Here is a 14,678-nt window from a genome sequence, read left to right on the forward strand (position 1 = left end):
CAGTGAGATCCAGGGACAGAACCGCATCATAATCCCCAAATGTCTTGTACCTTTTTGTTCTTTTCAGGATTGTAACTGTATACAATCTGGCTGCAAGTCACCATACCATCCAAGTGTGGTTCCGGTTCAAACTTAGTCCTAAGTATTAAAAATATACAGAAATTACTGAATGGGACAGAAAAGAAATGATCCCCATTGTTAAGTACATTATAAGAGACTTCTCTAGAGAGGTAATATTTAAATCCCAGGCTGATGAGGTAGCTCATCAGCAAGCACCTGCAGAAAAGTGGGGAAGAAAGGTCCTGAAACATTCACGGAACTAACCTTAAAGAGCTTCTCCGAATAGCTTGGATCTCTCTATTGTAGCTCGTGTTGTTGATGATGGTTTGAAAAGCCTCGATTGGATCAATAAGCTGGCCCCATACCTTTGATCCCAGGCGGTCTAGAATCACCATGAAACAGTGTAGGGCTGGCCAGAAAGGATCCATGCTATCATCTGAAGCACAAGGGAGCAACCAACCAATCATAAATCCACTGGGAAAAGACACATCAGCATACAGATCAATGTGGCCATAGTCTTTCTCAGCTGATAACAAGCCACCATTTCTGTCCCAGGACAGGACCCCAATGATGCGCACAGCCCATCTTTTTATCTCAAAGAAAGATACAAACATCCTAACTCAGCCACCCTTTCACACAACGCACAAAATTAGTTGTGGCAATAAGAACTAAACTGCGCTAGGACAGTCAGTCACAGGGCCAATGACATCCAAAGCCTTCCTCAAACAAACACCAAAATATAAAACTAATTTCTAAGCTGAAGAGATAGGACAGTGGTAGGTCATTTGCCTTGCATGTGGCCAACCAGGGACAGACCTAGGTTCGATTCCCGGCATCCCATATGGTCCCGAGCCTGCCAGGACTGATTTCTGAGTGAAGAGGCAGGAGTAACTGGAGTGTCGCTGGGTGTGACCCCAAAACAAAAACATGCAGCAGTTATCCACACAAATCAAGAACCTACTTGGGACTTTAACTTTCCTTTTTTTTTTTTTTTTTTTTATGGGGGGGGGAGTCACACCCAGCAGCTCTCAGCCATTACTCTTGGCTCTGCGCTCAGAAATCACTACTGGCAGGCTCCGGAGGACCATATGGATGCTGGGATTTGAACCACGTCCATCCTGGGTGGCTGCGTGCAAGGCAAATGCCCTACCGGCTACACTATCTTTCTGGTTCCTCCAAAAAAAACCCTAATTTCTTTTTTTTTTAAACCCTAATTTCTAACAACAAATCCAATCTATAGCTTTGACAGGAAGGAAAGAATCACACCCAACTTGGTTCCCTCCTCTCCCCCCCCTCCAGAGTTCACAGGGATGGGTGGCTGAAATTGAAAGTTTCTGGGAACTGAAAAGACCCACATCCAGACTGTGAAGGTCATGATGGCAAAGGTTAACAGAAGCCCACCAGGTTAGTGAGTAAAAATGGTAGCCCTGAGACTCAACCAGTAATAATCAGTCTTTATCTTTTGGATAAAGACGTTAGAGAGGAAATGTAGAAGGAGCTCAAAGAAACAATGGAATGGAGAGCCAAGAGCCAAGAATTGTTCTGAAAGACACGAGGTCAGCTGGGAGGGGTCAGAGTAGGTTCAATCCCCAGCATCTCATATGATTTTATGTTCACATTAGAGAGACCTAAAAAAGTGAATGGGCAGAGCATTTGCTTTACATGTAGCTGGCTGATCAGAGTTCAATCCTTAGCACCCCATACAGTCCCTGGAGTCCTGTCAGGAATGACCTTTAAGCACAGAGCCAGGAGTAATTTCTGAGCACTGCTGGGTGTGACCCAAAAACAGAAGGGAGGGAGGAAAGGACTGCACTCTAACAGATAATCGCCACCAGAAGCATCCCTGGGTTCCGGAACTTGGGTGGAGGGCAGAGAAGTAGCCCCAATTAAAAGAATAAAACATCCATCCAGTATTCAAAAGCAGATAGCTTCTTACCATCCGACTGCCTTTCCATGGTGTGAAGGATTGAATGCATAAAGTCATTCTGCTTATCCGAGCCCAGCAACAACGAGTCCATGGCCTGCTCCTCCAGAATGGTCAGCAGCATGCAAATACCTGCAGAAGCAAGTACATAGTCGCTTCTGCACTTCCTCACCACTGAGCAGGAGACACTGAATAGAGGCAGCTCCCAGACAGAGCTGCAGCCTAAGACCCCACTACAGCCTGACTGGGTACTGGAGGGAAGGAAACTGTGAAACTAGGGGACAGCAGTAACTGGCTCAGAAAACCACTGCTAAGGTGGCTGGTCATTTCACAAATGCAACAAAGTGCCCACCGTATCTACAGTCACCATGCTTACTATACCGTGGTTGACTGTTCCGTGCAACTGCTAAGTCCTGGACTCAATGAGGTAGGGGAAAACTATTCTGCATCAGTGTGGAAATGGAAAGCCAGCTAGGAAGGAGGCATCATGCCTTTTAAAAATGGAGCTGACCTTCTTTGACTACTACTAGCCTAATATGGTCCATCTTAGCCATGCTTTAAATAAAGATTTGTCTCTGTTGGGCCAGAGACATGACACAGTACAGAGGAGAGGGCACAGGCCTTTTACACAGCTAACCAGAGTTTTTGAGACCCAGAGCCCGCTGCCTGAAGTGATATCTGAGTGCAGAGCCAGGTGAGCACTGCCAAGTATGGGCCAAAACCAAAACACTTGCCACTGCTGAAAATACACCTTTTACACAAAAAGACTTTTAGCACATATAACATTTTTTAAAAAGACATGAAATGTCTTTTTTTTTGTTTGTTTCGTTTAGGTTTTGGTTTTTAGGCCACACCCAGTGACGCTCAGGGGTTACTCCTGACTCTGTTCTCAGAAATCGTTCCGGGCTTGGGGGACCTTATGGAATGCCTGGGGATCGAACCGCGGTCCATCCTAGGCTAGCGCTGGCAAGGTAGACACCTTACCGCTTGTGTCACAGCTCCGGCCTCTGGTTAAGTCACTTTAATGACAAAACAAGTACAAGGAACTAGGAGCTAAATCCCACTGTTAGCAATTCTGCTGAGATTGGCAAGTCATCATTTTCTTTGTGGGGTACTTGTAAGAACTCTAAGAACTTAGGGGCCGGCGAGGTGGCGCTAGAGGTAAGGTGTCTGCCTTGCAAGCATTAGCCAAGGAAGGACCGCAATTCGATCCCCCGGCGTCCCATATGGTCCCCCCAAGCCAGGGGCAATTTCTGAGCGCTTAGCCAGGAGTAACCCCTGAGCATCAAACGGATGTGGCCCGAAAAACCAAAAAAAAAAAAAAAGAAGAACTTAAATCAGGCTTGTGTAGGATAAACACTCACCTAACCAGTAGTTTTTGTAGTTGGTAGCATCATACATGTGTGACGGCAAAAGAATCAGTTTACCCTTCTCAAGGACAGAAGAAGTATAAATGTCTGGACTTTCTAACAGACCCAGCTCAATGACTTTAAACAGGCAAGTCAGAACCTCCTGCAAGTCATAATAATCATCTCTGTCCACTTTTCCCAGGTTTCTTGCGGTCAGGATAGCCCAACGCCGAACCTAAATGCAAAAGAGATATCTTACTTCATGTAACAGTTATCTACACAAATCAAGAACCTACTTGGAACTTCAACCTTCTGCTCCCTCTGTATCATACTCTCATCTCTCACTTTCCTTCCTCATAATGGTTTTTTGTTTTTTTTATTTTTTATTTTTTTGGTTTTTGGGTCACACCCAGCAGCGCTCAGGGGTCCCCCTCCTGGCTCTCTGCTCAGAAATCGCTCCTGGCTTGGCTTGGGGGACCATATGGGATGCTGGGATTTGAACCACAGTCCTTCTGCTTGCAAGGCAAAATGCCTTTACTTCCATGCTATCTCTCCGGCCCCCCTTCCTCATAATCTTTAAATAAAACTGTTTTACTTCACTATCCCCCTCCCATAAAAACCTACTTGGGATTGGAGTAATATCACAGTAAGAGCATTTCCTTGCATATGGCCTACCCAGATTCAATCCCTGGCATCCTATATAATCCCGAGCCTGCCAGAAATTACTGAGCAATGTTGGGTGTGGCCCCAAAGCAATACAAACAAAAAAACGAACAATAAAAGAACCCACTTAAAAGAAAAGGATTCTCTCGTAGCACAGCAGATAGGGCATGTACCTACCTACCATATTGCTGACCCAGGAGTTTGATCCCCAGCACCACATATGGACCCCTGAGAGCTGCCAGAGTACTCTGGACTAACTCTAAGCAGAGTCAGGAGAAAGCTCTGAGCTCCACCACTGCCTGAAAAAAAAGGTGTGCACCACTCCCCCCAAAAAGCAATGATTCTTAAGTTAAAAGACAAAAGTTTTTAGTATGAACAGTCAGAAAGAAGACAAACACCAGATGATCCCATTACACATATGCAGACTACAGGAAGCAAAGGTATCAATGGAAGCTGATCCAAAGAGGTGATAAAGAACTGGGACGGGGAGTGGAATGGGACCATGGTGAAGGGATTGGGAGAGCCACAACTCCAGTATAGTATAAATGATTCCAATAATTTTGCAAACTGTGATACTGCAACAAAAAAATATAAAAACTTGAGGCCAGGGCCCGGAGAGATAGCACAGCGGCATTTGCCTTGCAAGCAGCCGATCCAGAACCTAAGGTGGTTGGTTCGAATCCCAGTGTCCCATATGGTCCCCCATGCCTGCCAGGAGCGATTTCTGAGCAGATAGCCAGGAGTGACCCCTGAGCACTGCCAGGAGTGGCCCAAAAACCAAAAATAAATAAATAAATAAATAAATAAATAAATAAATAAATAAATAAATAAATAAATAGGCTCTGCCCTGCTGTGCCTTTGTTCACTCTGAGGACGACTTCAGGGGAAACTCCTATCTCTGTCTGCCTGAAACTGTGCTTCTGAATCCCCAAAGGTTTCCTCAGAGGCCTAAGGAGCGCACCCCCCAAAAAACTGCATTTTAAAGCTGCTGAGTGAGTACATTCTGGGGCTGCAGGATCACTCTGCCCTGCTGTGCCTTTGTTCATTCTGAGGACTTCAGGGGAAACTCTTATCTCTGTCTGCCTGAAACTGTGCTTCTGAATCCCCGAAGGTTTCCTCAGAGGCCTAGGGAGTGACTGTCAACTAGAGGCAGCAGAAGAGCGCACTCTTTCTAATCAAAGAACCCCACCACAACACGCAGGAAAAACCACATTACAAGCGTGACAATGGGGAAACCTCGCATGCAAACACCATCCACAGAGAATGAAGACGAAAGCTCGGATAACCTAATAAATTCCAACCACCTGATTAACCTTTCAGATAAGGGAGTTTAGAATAGAAATATGGAATATGTTCGTAGAATTCAAAAAGAGCATAGATCGATCTGAAGAGAACACAAAGACAGAAATCAGAAAACTCCAAACTGAAATAACAGATCTGAAAAACACGGTTGCTCAACTGAAAACCTCAATGGATAGCCTCGCCAACAGGTATCAGCAGCTGAGGAGAGAATCAGAGTACTGGAAGATGTGATGCAGAAAAACTCAACACAACAGAAGAAATTGGAAAAGAACCTTAAGACAAACGAACAGGCAATGGAAAAAGTACTCAAGGCATGTGAACAGATAAAAATAGAAGTCTTTGATAAACTCAACAGAAACGACTTAAGAATCATTAGAGTCCCAGAAATCCAGGAAGGAGATCTCCAAAAAAAATCAACTGTCAAAGACATCATCAAAGAGATACTCCCAGAGTATCTCTTAAAGACTACATGCAATCAAATCCTGATTGCCCGAAGAATACCAGCTAAAAGAGACCCAAAGAAAAACACCCCAAGACATATCCTCGTTACAATGACAAATCCAATAGATAGAGATAAAATACTGAAAGCAGCAAGATCAAAAAGGGAAATTACATTCAAAGGAGTATCCCTAAGACTTACAGCAGACATGTCACAAGAAACTCTCAAGGCCAGAAGACAGTGGTGGGATATTGTAACAAGACTGAATGAAATGAATGCCTCACCGAGAATACTGCACCCAGCCCGACTCACGTTCAGGTTTGGAGGAAGAATACACAGCTTCATGGATAAACAACAGCTCAGAAACTTCACAGATAAACCAGCCTTAAAGGAAAAACTGACAGGTCTACTCTAAGACAAGAGAGACCAACAAACGCAGCAAACTTATCTACAAAGATGACATTAAATCCTATGACATTCATCTCCCTCAATGTCAATGGACTAAATTCACCAATTAAAAGACACAGAGTGGCAAAATGGGTCAAAAAGATGAATCCAACCTTCTGCTGCCTACAAGAAACACATCTGAATAGTCAGAACAAACAGACTCAAAATCAAAGGCTGGAGGAAAATCATCCAAGCAAACAACACCCTCAAAAAAGTTGGGGTGGCCATATTAATATCTGATGACACCAACTTTATACTCAGAAGAGTGGTAAGGGACAAAGATGGACACTACGTACTAATCAAGGGATATGTGCAACAGGAAGAAATCAGACTATTAAACATATATGCACCCAACAAGAGATTAGCAAATTATCTAATACAATTACTGACAAATCTGAAAGAAGAAATCAATAATAACACAATCATTGGGGGAGACTTCAACATGGCCCTATCAGCACTTGATAGGACAACCAGACTGAAACCCAACAAAAACATACTAGCCCTGGGCCCGGAGAGACAGCGCAGCGGCGTTTGCCTTGCAAGCAGCCGATCCAGGACCAAAGGTGGTTGGTTCGAATCCCGGTGTCCCATATGGTCCCCCGTGCCTGCCAGGAGCTATTTCTGATTTTTTTTTTTTTTTTTTTTTTTTTTGGTTTTTGGGCCACACCCGGCAGTGCTCAGGGGTTACTCCTGGCTGTCTGCTCAGTTAGCCGCTGTGCTATCTCTCCGGGCCCCAGGAGCTATTTCTGAGCAGATAGCCAGGAGTAACCCCTGAGCACTGCCGGGTGTGGCCCAAAAACCAAAAAAAAAAAAAAAAAAAATCTATTAACATCATACACAACATCAACAACAAGAAAAATAAAAATCACATGATCATATCAATAGATGCAGAGAGCTTTTGATAAGGTCCAACACCCATTCTTGATCAAAACTCTCAGCAAGATGGGAATGGAAGGAACCTTTCTCAATCTAGTTGAAGCCATCTACCACAAGCCAATGGCAAATATTATCCTCAATGGAGAAAAACTAAAAGCCTTTCCTCTAAATTCTGGTACAAGACAAGCCTGTCCGCTCTCACCACTCCTCTTCAACATAGTACTGGAAGTTCTTGATATAGCAATCAGGCAAGAAAAAGATATCAAAGGAATCCAGATAGGAAAGGAAGAAGTCAAGCTCTCATTGTTTGCAGGTGACATGATACTCTACTTAGAAAACCCTAAAGACTCTACCAAAAAGCTTCTAGAAACAATAGATTCATATAGGAAGGTGGCAGGCTACAAAATCAACCTACAGAAATCAATGGCCTTTTTATACACTAATAATGATAGGGAAGAGATGGAAGTCAGGAAGGCAATCCCATTCACAATAGTGCCACACAAACTCAATTATCTTGGAGTCAACTTGACCAAAGACGTGAAGGACCTATACAAAGAAAACTATAAAGCCCTGCTCCAAGAAATAAGAGAAATGGGCACGGAGAGATAGCACAGTGGCGTTTGCCTTGCAAGCAGCTGATCCAGGACCAAAGGTGGTTGGTTCGAATCCCGGTGTCTCATGTGGTCCCCCGTGCCTGCCAGGAGCTAGTTCTGAGCAGACAGCCAGGAGTAACCCCTGAGCATCGCCAGGTGTGGCCCAAAAACAAAAAAAAAAAAAAAAAAAAAGAAATAAGAGAGGACACACGGAAATGGAAACACATACCCTGCTCATGGTTTGGGAGGATTAACATCATTAAAATGGCAATACTCCCCAAAGCATTATACAGATTTAATGCGATCCCCTTAAAAATACCCATGACATTCTTCAAAGAAGTGGATCAAACAATTATGAAGTTCATCTGAAATAATAAACACTCTCGAATAGCTAAAGCACTCCTAGGGAAAAGGAAAATGGGAGGCATTACTTTCCCGAACTTTAAACTGTACTACAAAGCAATAGTTATCAAAACAGCATGGTATTGGAATAAAGACAGACTCTCAGATCAGTGGAATAGGCTTGAGTTCTCAGAGAACGTTCCCCAGACATACAATTACCTAATTTTTGACAAAGGAGCAAGAAATCCTAAGTGGAGCAGGGAAAATATCTTTAACAAGTGGTGCTGGCAGAACTGGTTAGCCACTTGCAAAAAAGCGAACACAGACCCCCAGTTAACATCATGTACAAAGGTAAAATCCAAATGGATTAAAGACCTTGATATCAGACCAGATACCATAAGGTATATAGAACAACACGTCGGTAAAACACTCCAGGACATTGAGACTAAAGGCATCTTCAAGGAGGAAACTGCACTCTCCAAGCAAGTGGAACCAGAGATTACAGATGGGAATACATTAAACTGAGAAGCTTCTGCACCTCAAAAGAAATAGTGCCCAGGATACAAGAGTCACCCACTGAGTGGGAGAAACTATTCACCCAACACCCTTCAGATAAGGGGCTAATATCCAAAATATACAGGGCACTGACAGAACTTTACAAGAAAAAAACATCTAATCCCATCAAAAAATGGGGAGAAGAAATGAACAGACACTTTGATAAAAAAGAAATACAGGGCCGGGCGGTGGCGCTAAAGGTAAGGTGCCTGCCTTGCCTGCGCTAGCCTTGGACGGACCGCGGTTCGATCCCCCGGTGTCCCATATGGTCCCCCAAGCCAGGAGCTACTTCTGAGCACATAGCCAGGAGTAACCCCTGAGCATTACCGGGTGTGGCCCAAAACTAAAAAAAAATAAAAAAAAGAAATACAAATGGCCAAAAGGCACATGAAAAAATGCTCCTCGTCACTAATCATCAGGGAGATGCAAATCAAAACAACAATGAGATACCACCTCACACGCACATCACAAAGAATGAGAACAATCAGTGCTGGTGGGGATGTGGAGAGAAAGGAACTCTTATCACTGCTGGTGGGAATGCCGCCTAGTACAGCGCTAGTACAGCCTCTATGGAAAGCGATATGGAGGTTCCTTCAAAATATGAAAATTGAGCTCCCATTCGACCCAGCTATTCCACTCCTAGGGATATACCCTAAGAACACAAGAATACAATACAAAAACCCCTTCCTCACACCTATATTTATTGCAGCACTATTCACAATAGCCAAGCTCTGGAAACAACCAAGATGCCCTTCAACAGACGAATGGCTAAAGAAACTGTGGTACATATACACAATGGAATATTATGTAGCCATCAGGAGAGATGAAGTCATGAAATTTTCCTATACATGGATGTACATGGAATCTATCATGCTGAGTGAAATAAGTCAGAAGGAGAGAGAGAGAGAGAGAGAGAGAGAGAGAGAGAGAGAGAGAGAGACGCAGAATAGTCTCACTCATCTATAGGTTTTAAGAAAAATAAAAGTCATTTTTGTAACAATCCTCAGAGACAATGAGGGGAGGGCTGGAATACCAGCTCACTCCATGAAGCTCACCACAAAGAGTGGTGAGTACAGCTATAGAAATAACTACACAGGGAACTACCATAATCAAGTGAATGAATGAGGGAACTGGAAAGCCTGTCTGGAGTACAGGTGGGGGTGGGGTGGGATGGAGGGAGATTTGGGACATTGGTGGCGGGAATGTTGCACTGGTGAAGGGGGGTGTTCTTTACATGACTGAAACCTAATCACAATCATTTATGTAATCAAGATATTCAAATAAAGAAGGAAAAAAGTAATAAATAAAATTTGAGGCGAGAGAGATAGCATGGAGGTAAGGCATTTACCTTGCATGCAGAAGGTAGGTGGTTCGAATCCCAGCATCCCAAAGGGCCCCCGAGCCTGCCAGGAGCAATTTTTGAGCACAGAGCGAGGAGTAACCTCTGAGCGCTGCCGGGTGTGACCCAAAAACAAAAACAAAAAAACAAAAACAAAAAAAACAGAACAAATTATAGAAACCAATTAAAAATAAAAAGTTGGGGCCAGAGAGATAGCACAGCAATAGGGCATTTGCCTTGCATGCAGTTACCCAGGACAGATGGTGGTTTGAATCCCAGCATCCCATATGATCCCCATGCCTACCAGGAGGGATTTCTGAGTGCAGAACCAGGAATAACCCCACAGAGCGCTGCTGGGTGTGGCCCAAAAGCCTAAAAAAATAAAATAAAATAAAATAAAATAAAAATAAAAAGTTGGGGGACCGGAGAGATAGCATGAAGGCAGGGTGTTTGCCTTGCATGCAGAAGGACAGTGGTTTGAATACTGGCATCCTATATGGTCCCCCGAGCCTGCCAGGAGCAATTTCTGAGCACAGAGCCAGGAGGAATCCCTGAGCGCTGCTGGGGATGACCCAAAAACCTAAATAAATTAAAAAGTTGGGGGGGAGGGGCCAGAGAGATAGCATGGAGGTAAGGCGTTTGCCTTCTATGCAGAAGGACGGTGGTTCGAATCCTGGCATTCCATATGGTCCCATGTGGTGTTTCTGTGCCTGTCAGGATCAATTTCTGAGTGTGGGCATGGAGCCAGGAGTAACCCCTGAGCACTGCCGGGTGTGACCCAAAAAAACCAAACAAACAAAAAAGTTGGGGGGATGGAGAGATAGCTCAGCAGTAGGGCATTTGCCTTGCACACAGCCGATTCAGGACGAATAGTGGTTCAAATCCTGGCATCCCATATGGTCCCCCCACCCTGCCTGCCAAGAGCGATTTCTGAGTGCAGAGCCAGGAGTAACACCTGAGCGATGCCAGGTGTGACCCAAAAAACAAAAAAATAAAAAAGTTTGGCTTGGAGCGATAGCACAGCGGATAGGGCATTTGTCTTGTACTTGGCCAACCCAGAATTGATCCCCAATATCCAATATGGTCCTGACCCTGTCAGGAATAACTTCTGAGTGTAGGGCCAGGACTACCCCTGAACAACTATGGGCATGGCCCCAAAACAATACAAAACAAAAATATTTTTTAATTGTTGTGCAAATAAAACGGGTATATTGCAATATCCAACACTATGCAAATACTGTATAATATGATATAAATGTTATGCTTTCCTAACAGTCTTCAGAAAGTGAAAGATGCTCTTAGAAAGAAGGATCTCACACAAGACATGCACTGTAGTCCCTTCTTGAGAAGACAGGTTAGAAGCCCCTTCATGCTGTGGCACATTTACTCACCATTTCATTGGGGTGAACCAGAAACAGATAGATCCCCGGGTGCTTCTCAAATACCTGGAAGGAGCAGTTGGCTTGCTCCATCCGGCACAGCGCCTCCACACACAGCTCATCTGCATGAAGCAAAAGAAATGAGGCTTATCCACTCACAGAGACCCATTTGGCTCAGGTCAATCACAAGTATCTTTTTTTAAACTGAGGCCAGAAATTATCAATACTCTAACCTAAGTGCAGGAACAGCCCTTACACAACAAACTGTTTGTGCTGTGTACTTTGAATTTCTCAGCAACAGCCCTTACACAACAAACTGTGCTGTGTACTTTGAATTTCTCAGCAACAGCCCTTACACAACAAACTGTTTGTGCTGTGTACTTTGAATTTCTCTCTTCTCCCTCTCCCTCTCTCTCTCTCCCTCTCCCTCATCAGTAATAATAAAAAAAAAAATCCCTTCTTCACACCTATATTCATTGCAGCGCTATTTACAATAGCCAGACTCTGGAAACAACCAAGATGCCCCAAGATGCCCTTCAACAGATGAATGGCTAAAGAAACAATTGTACGTATACACAATGGAATATTATGCAGCTGTCAGATGAGATGAAGTCATGAAATTTTCCTATACATGGATGTACATGGAATCTCTTATGCTGAGTGAAATAAGTCAGAGGGAGAGATAGACGCAGAATAGTCTCACTCATCTATGGGTTTTAAGAAAAATGAGAGACTGGAGAGATTAAACAAAGAATGGTTTGGGGCCGGAGAGACAGCATGGAGGTAAGGCGTTTGCCTCACATGCAGAAGGACGGTGGTTCAAATCTCAGCATCCCAAATGGTCCCCTGAGCCTTCTAGGAGCGATTTCTGAGCGTAGAGTCAGGAGTAACCCCTGAGAGATGCCAGATGTGACCCAAAAACCAAAAAAGAAAAATGAAAGGACCGGAGATACAGCACAGCGGCGTTTAACTTGCAAGGAGCCGATCCTGGACCTAAGGTGGTTGGTTTGAATCCCAGGTCCCATATGGTCCCCCATGGCTGCCAGGAGCTATTTCTGAGCAGATAGCCAGAAGTAACCCCTGAGCACCGCCGGTGTGGCCCAAAAACAAAAAACGAAAACAAAAAAAGAAAAAGAAAAATGAAAGACATTTTTGCAGTAATTCTCAGAGACAAAAAGAGATGAGGGCTGGAAGGTGCAGCTCACAACATGAAGCTCACCACAAAAGTGGTAAGTGCTGGTAAGAGAAATAACTATATTGAGAACTATCCTAACAATGTGAATGAATGAGGGAAGTAGAAAGCCTGTCTCAAGTACAAGTGGGGTGGGGGTGGGGTGGGGAGGAGGGAGATTTGGGACATTGGTGGTGAGAATATTGCACTGGTGAAGGGGGGTGCTCTTTACATGACTGAAATCATACAACTACAATCATATTTGTAATCACGGTGCTTAAAGATAATAAAAACAAAAGATAAAGCAAAAATGAGGAGAGAGGTAAAAAGGTGGGAGAGGTGGGTGGGTGGGAAGAGGACATCAGAGAGGGTGAGTGGGAAACTGTTGACATTGGTGATGGGAATGAACACTGGTAAATGTTGTTCTACATTGTATGACTGTAACTGAATCATGAACAACTAACTGTGGGAGGGGGGAATCTGTATGAGCAACCTTGTAAACACAGTCTTTAAATAAAAATTATTTAAAATTAAAAAAGAAATAAAAAAAATCACATTCGCCTTTTACACTTTGACCTTCAGGGACCTTTTTTGGAATAAAAGAAGTCAAGTCCCCCTGCCCTGTGCAAAGTCTACTATGTCTGTCTCTCACTGAATGAATAATCCCATTTCAACACTGGCTTTGAAGGCATCCTCAAATCCTACGTTCCTCAAATATACTGGCTTACTTCTAATTCTCTGCAATGCCGTGTCTTGTCAGACTGCCTGTGCCACCCTATTCTTACTCCCACTGCCTAATGAGACATTGTAGCTGTCATGACCGGGGAGGTGGAATGGGGTATTAGGGGGCAGCCAGCAGACAGAGGCCAAGGACACAGCCGAGTATTCTTCCAAGGCTGCATTCACAACAAAGTAGCATCTAGTCCAAAACTTCCGTGGCACCACACTTAAGAAACCATTAGAAATACCCCAAGAATCAAGAGGAACTGGAGACTAGTCGAGTCAATATTCAGTGGCAGCCGTGATGTAACAACACATGCTACATAGTTCATCTTGTGTGTGTGTGTGTGTGTGTGTGTGTGCGCGCGCTACACAGTTCACTTAGCCTTGATGGGGAACAGTTCAGTCCCGTACATAGATATTAAGCAAAAAAGAGTTTGACTCGCAGGAAACCTAGACAGCCCTCTTTCCATAGAGGAATGAAATGATCCTATCCGAAGAACCAGCAAGATACTCACTGACACGTTCATCTAAGAGCAGATACGGGAACTTCAGGATCTCCAGAAGAGGAACCCGGATCTTGTTCTCAAAGTCATGGCCAGTGGCAAAGTCCAAGGGCTGGGCATCTCCGTTATTGTCCACTATATACACCTCATCATCATCCTCGAGTTCCGCGTTCATGGATTTTTCAAAGTAGTTCGTAATCCGGGCAATTTCTAATTCCCATAACACCTACAGGAACAAAGAATGGGCAGTGTGCTCTGAACCTTAGCTTACAAAACACGCAAATTCTGTGCTCCAAACCTTTTCCAAAATGCAAAATAAAAACTGAGACGTTTCTAGAAGCACCAGACACACTGCTCATATCAGCTAAAAAAATATGGGCCTTATGATATGAGACACAGTACATGGTCGGTGGAGCACAAGCAGTATTTCCCAGGGCTATCAATGTTCCATACAAACAGGAAATGAAAGCCTAAGACAAGACAAACTATAAACGCCTGCTTGGCAAGCAGTAGACCCCGGTTCAATCCCCCCTCCTCCCACCCACATAGTATGTCCCAGCACCACCGGGATAAACAGAAAAGTTCTTTCCACACAGATTTTCAAGGATGACGATCCATCTTTTCTAGGCTGTCTAGATCTCAAAGGATTATGGTTTGAGTTAGATCCTAAGATAAATGCTCCAAGTCCATATTTAGATTATGCCAATTTGATCAAGGTGCCCCCAATACTGCTAGGGGGAGCCCTGGTCCTCCTGAGCACCATGGGGCCCAGTAAAAGCCGTAACTGGGAACTGGGGCAGACACTGACCAAGTTGTCGTTCACCCTTTCACCAAAGCCTACCTCATGATAAAAGGGCAGCTCATCCCTGGCCTTGTGGTATTCTATCACACACTCCAAGCAGAAGCAAAGATCTTCATTGGCCGTCTGAAACTCACTGCTCGGGCACGTCTGGGTTGCATATTGCTTCAGAAAGCTGATGGTAGAGCTGCCGCCTGGGGTACACCAGCAGCAA

The 14,678-nt window shown here is 44.2% G+C and overlaps 1 protein-coding gene across 1 annotated transcript in view; it reads right to left on the reverse strand.

Moving 5' to 3' along the window:
- The window catches only part of SETX (senataxin), a 51,720-nt gene that overhangs the window by 37,021 nt on the left and 21 nt on the right, over positions 1-14,678 (reverse strand). The window contains exons 1-7 of the mRNA XM_049774103.1: positions 14,507-14,678; positions 13,678-13,891; positions 11,281-11,390; positions 3,349-3,568; positions 1,997-2,116; positions 325-496; positions 51-138 (exon numbers count right to left, since the gene is read on the reverse strand). The exon at positions 14,507-14,678 is cut by the window's right edge and continues 21 nt beyond it. Of these exons, the coding sequence (XP_049630060.1) occupies positions 51-138; positions 325-496; positions 1,997-2,116; positions 3,349-3,568; positions 11,281-11,390; positions 13,678-13,891; positions 14,507-14,678 (1,096 nt within the window). The remainder of the gene's footprint in view (positions 1-50; positions 139-324; positions 497-1,996; positions 2,117-3,348; positions 3,569-11,280; positions 11,391-13,677; positions 13,892-14,506) is intronic.

The sequence above is a fragment of the Suncus etruscus genome, chromosome 5, assembly GCF_024139225.1.
Source record: "Suncus etruscus isolate mSunEtr1 chromosome 5, mSunEtr1.pri.cur, whole genome shotgun sequence".
Classification (NCBI taxonomy): Eukaryota; Metazoa; Chordata; class Mammalia; order Eulipotyphla; family Soricidae; genus Suncus; species Suncus etruscus.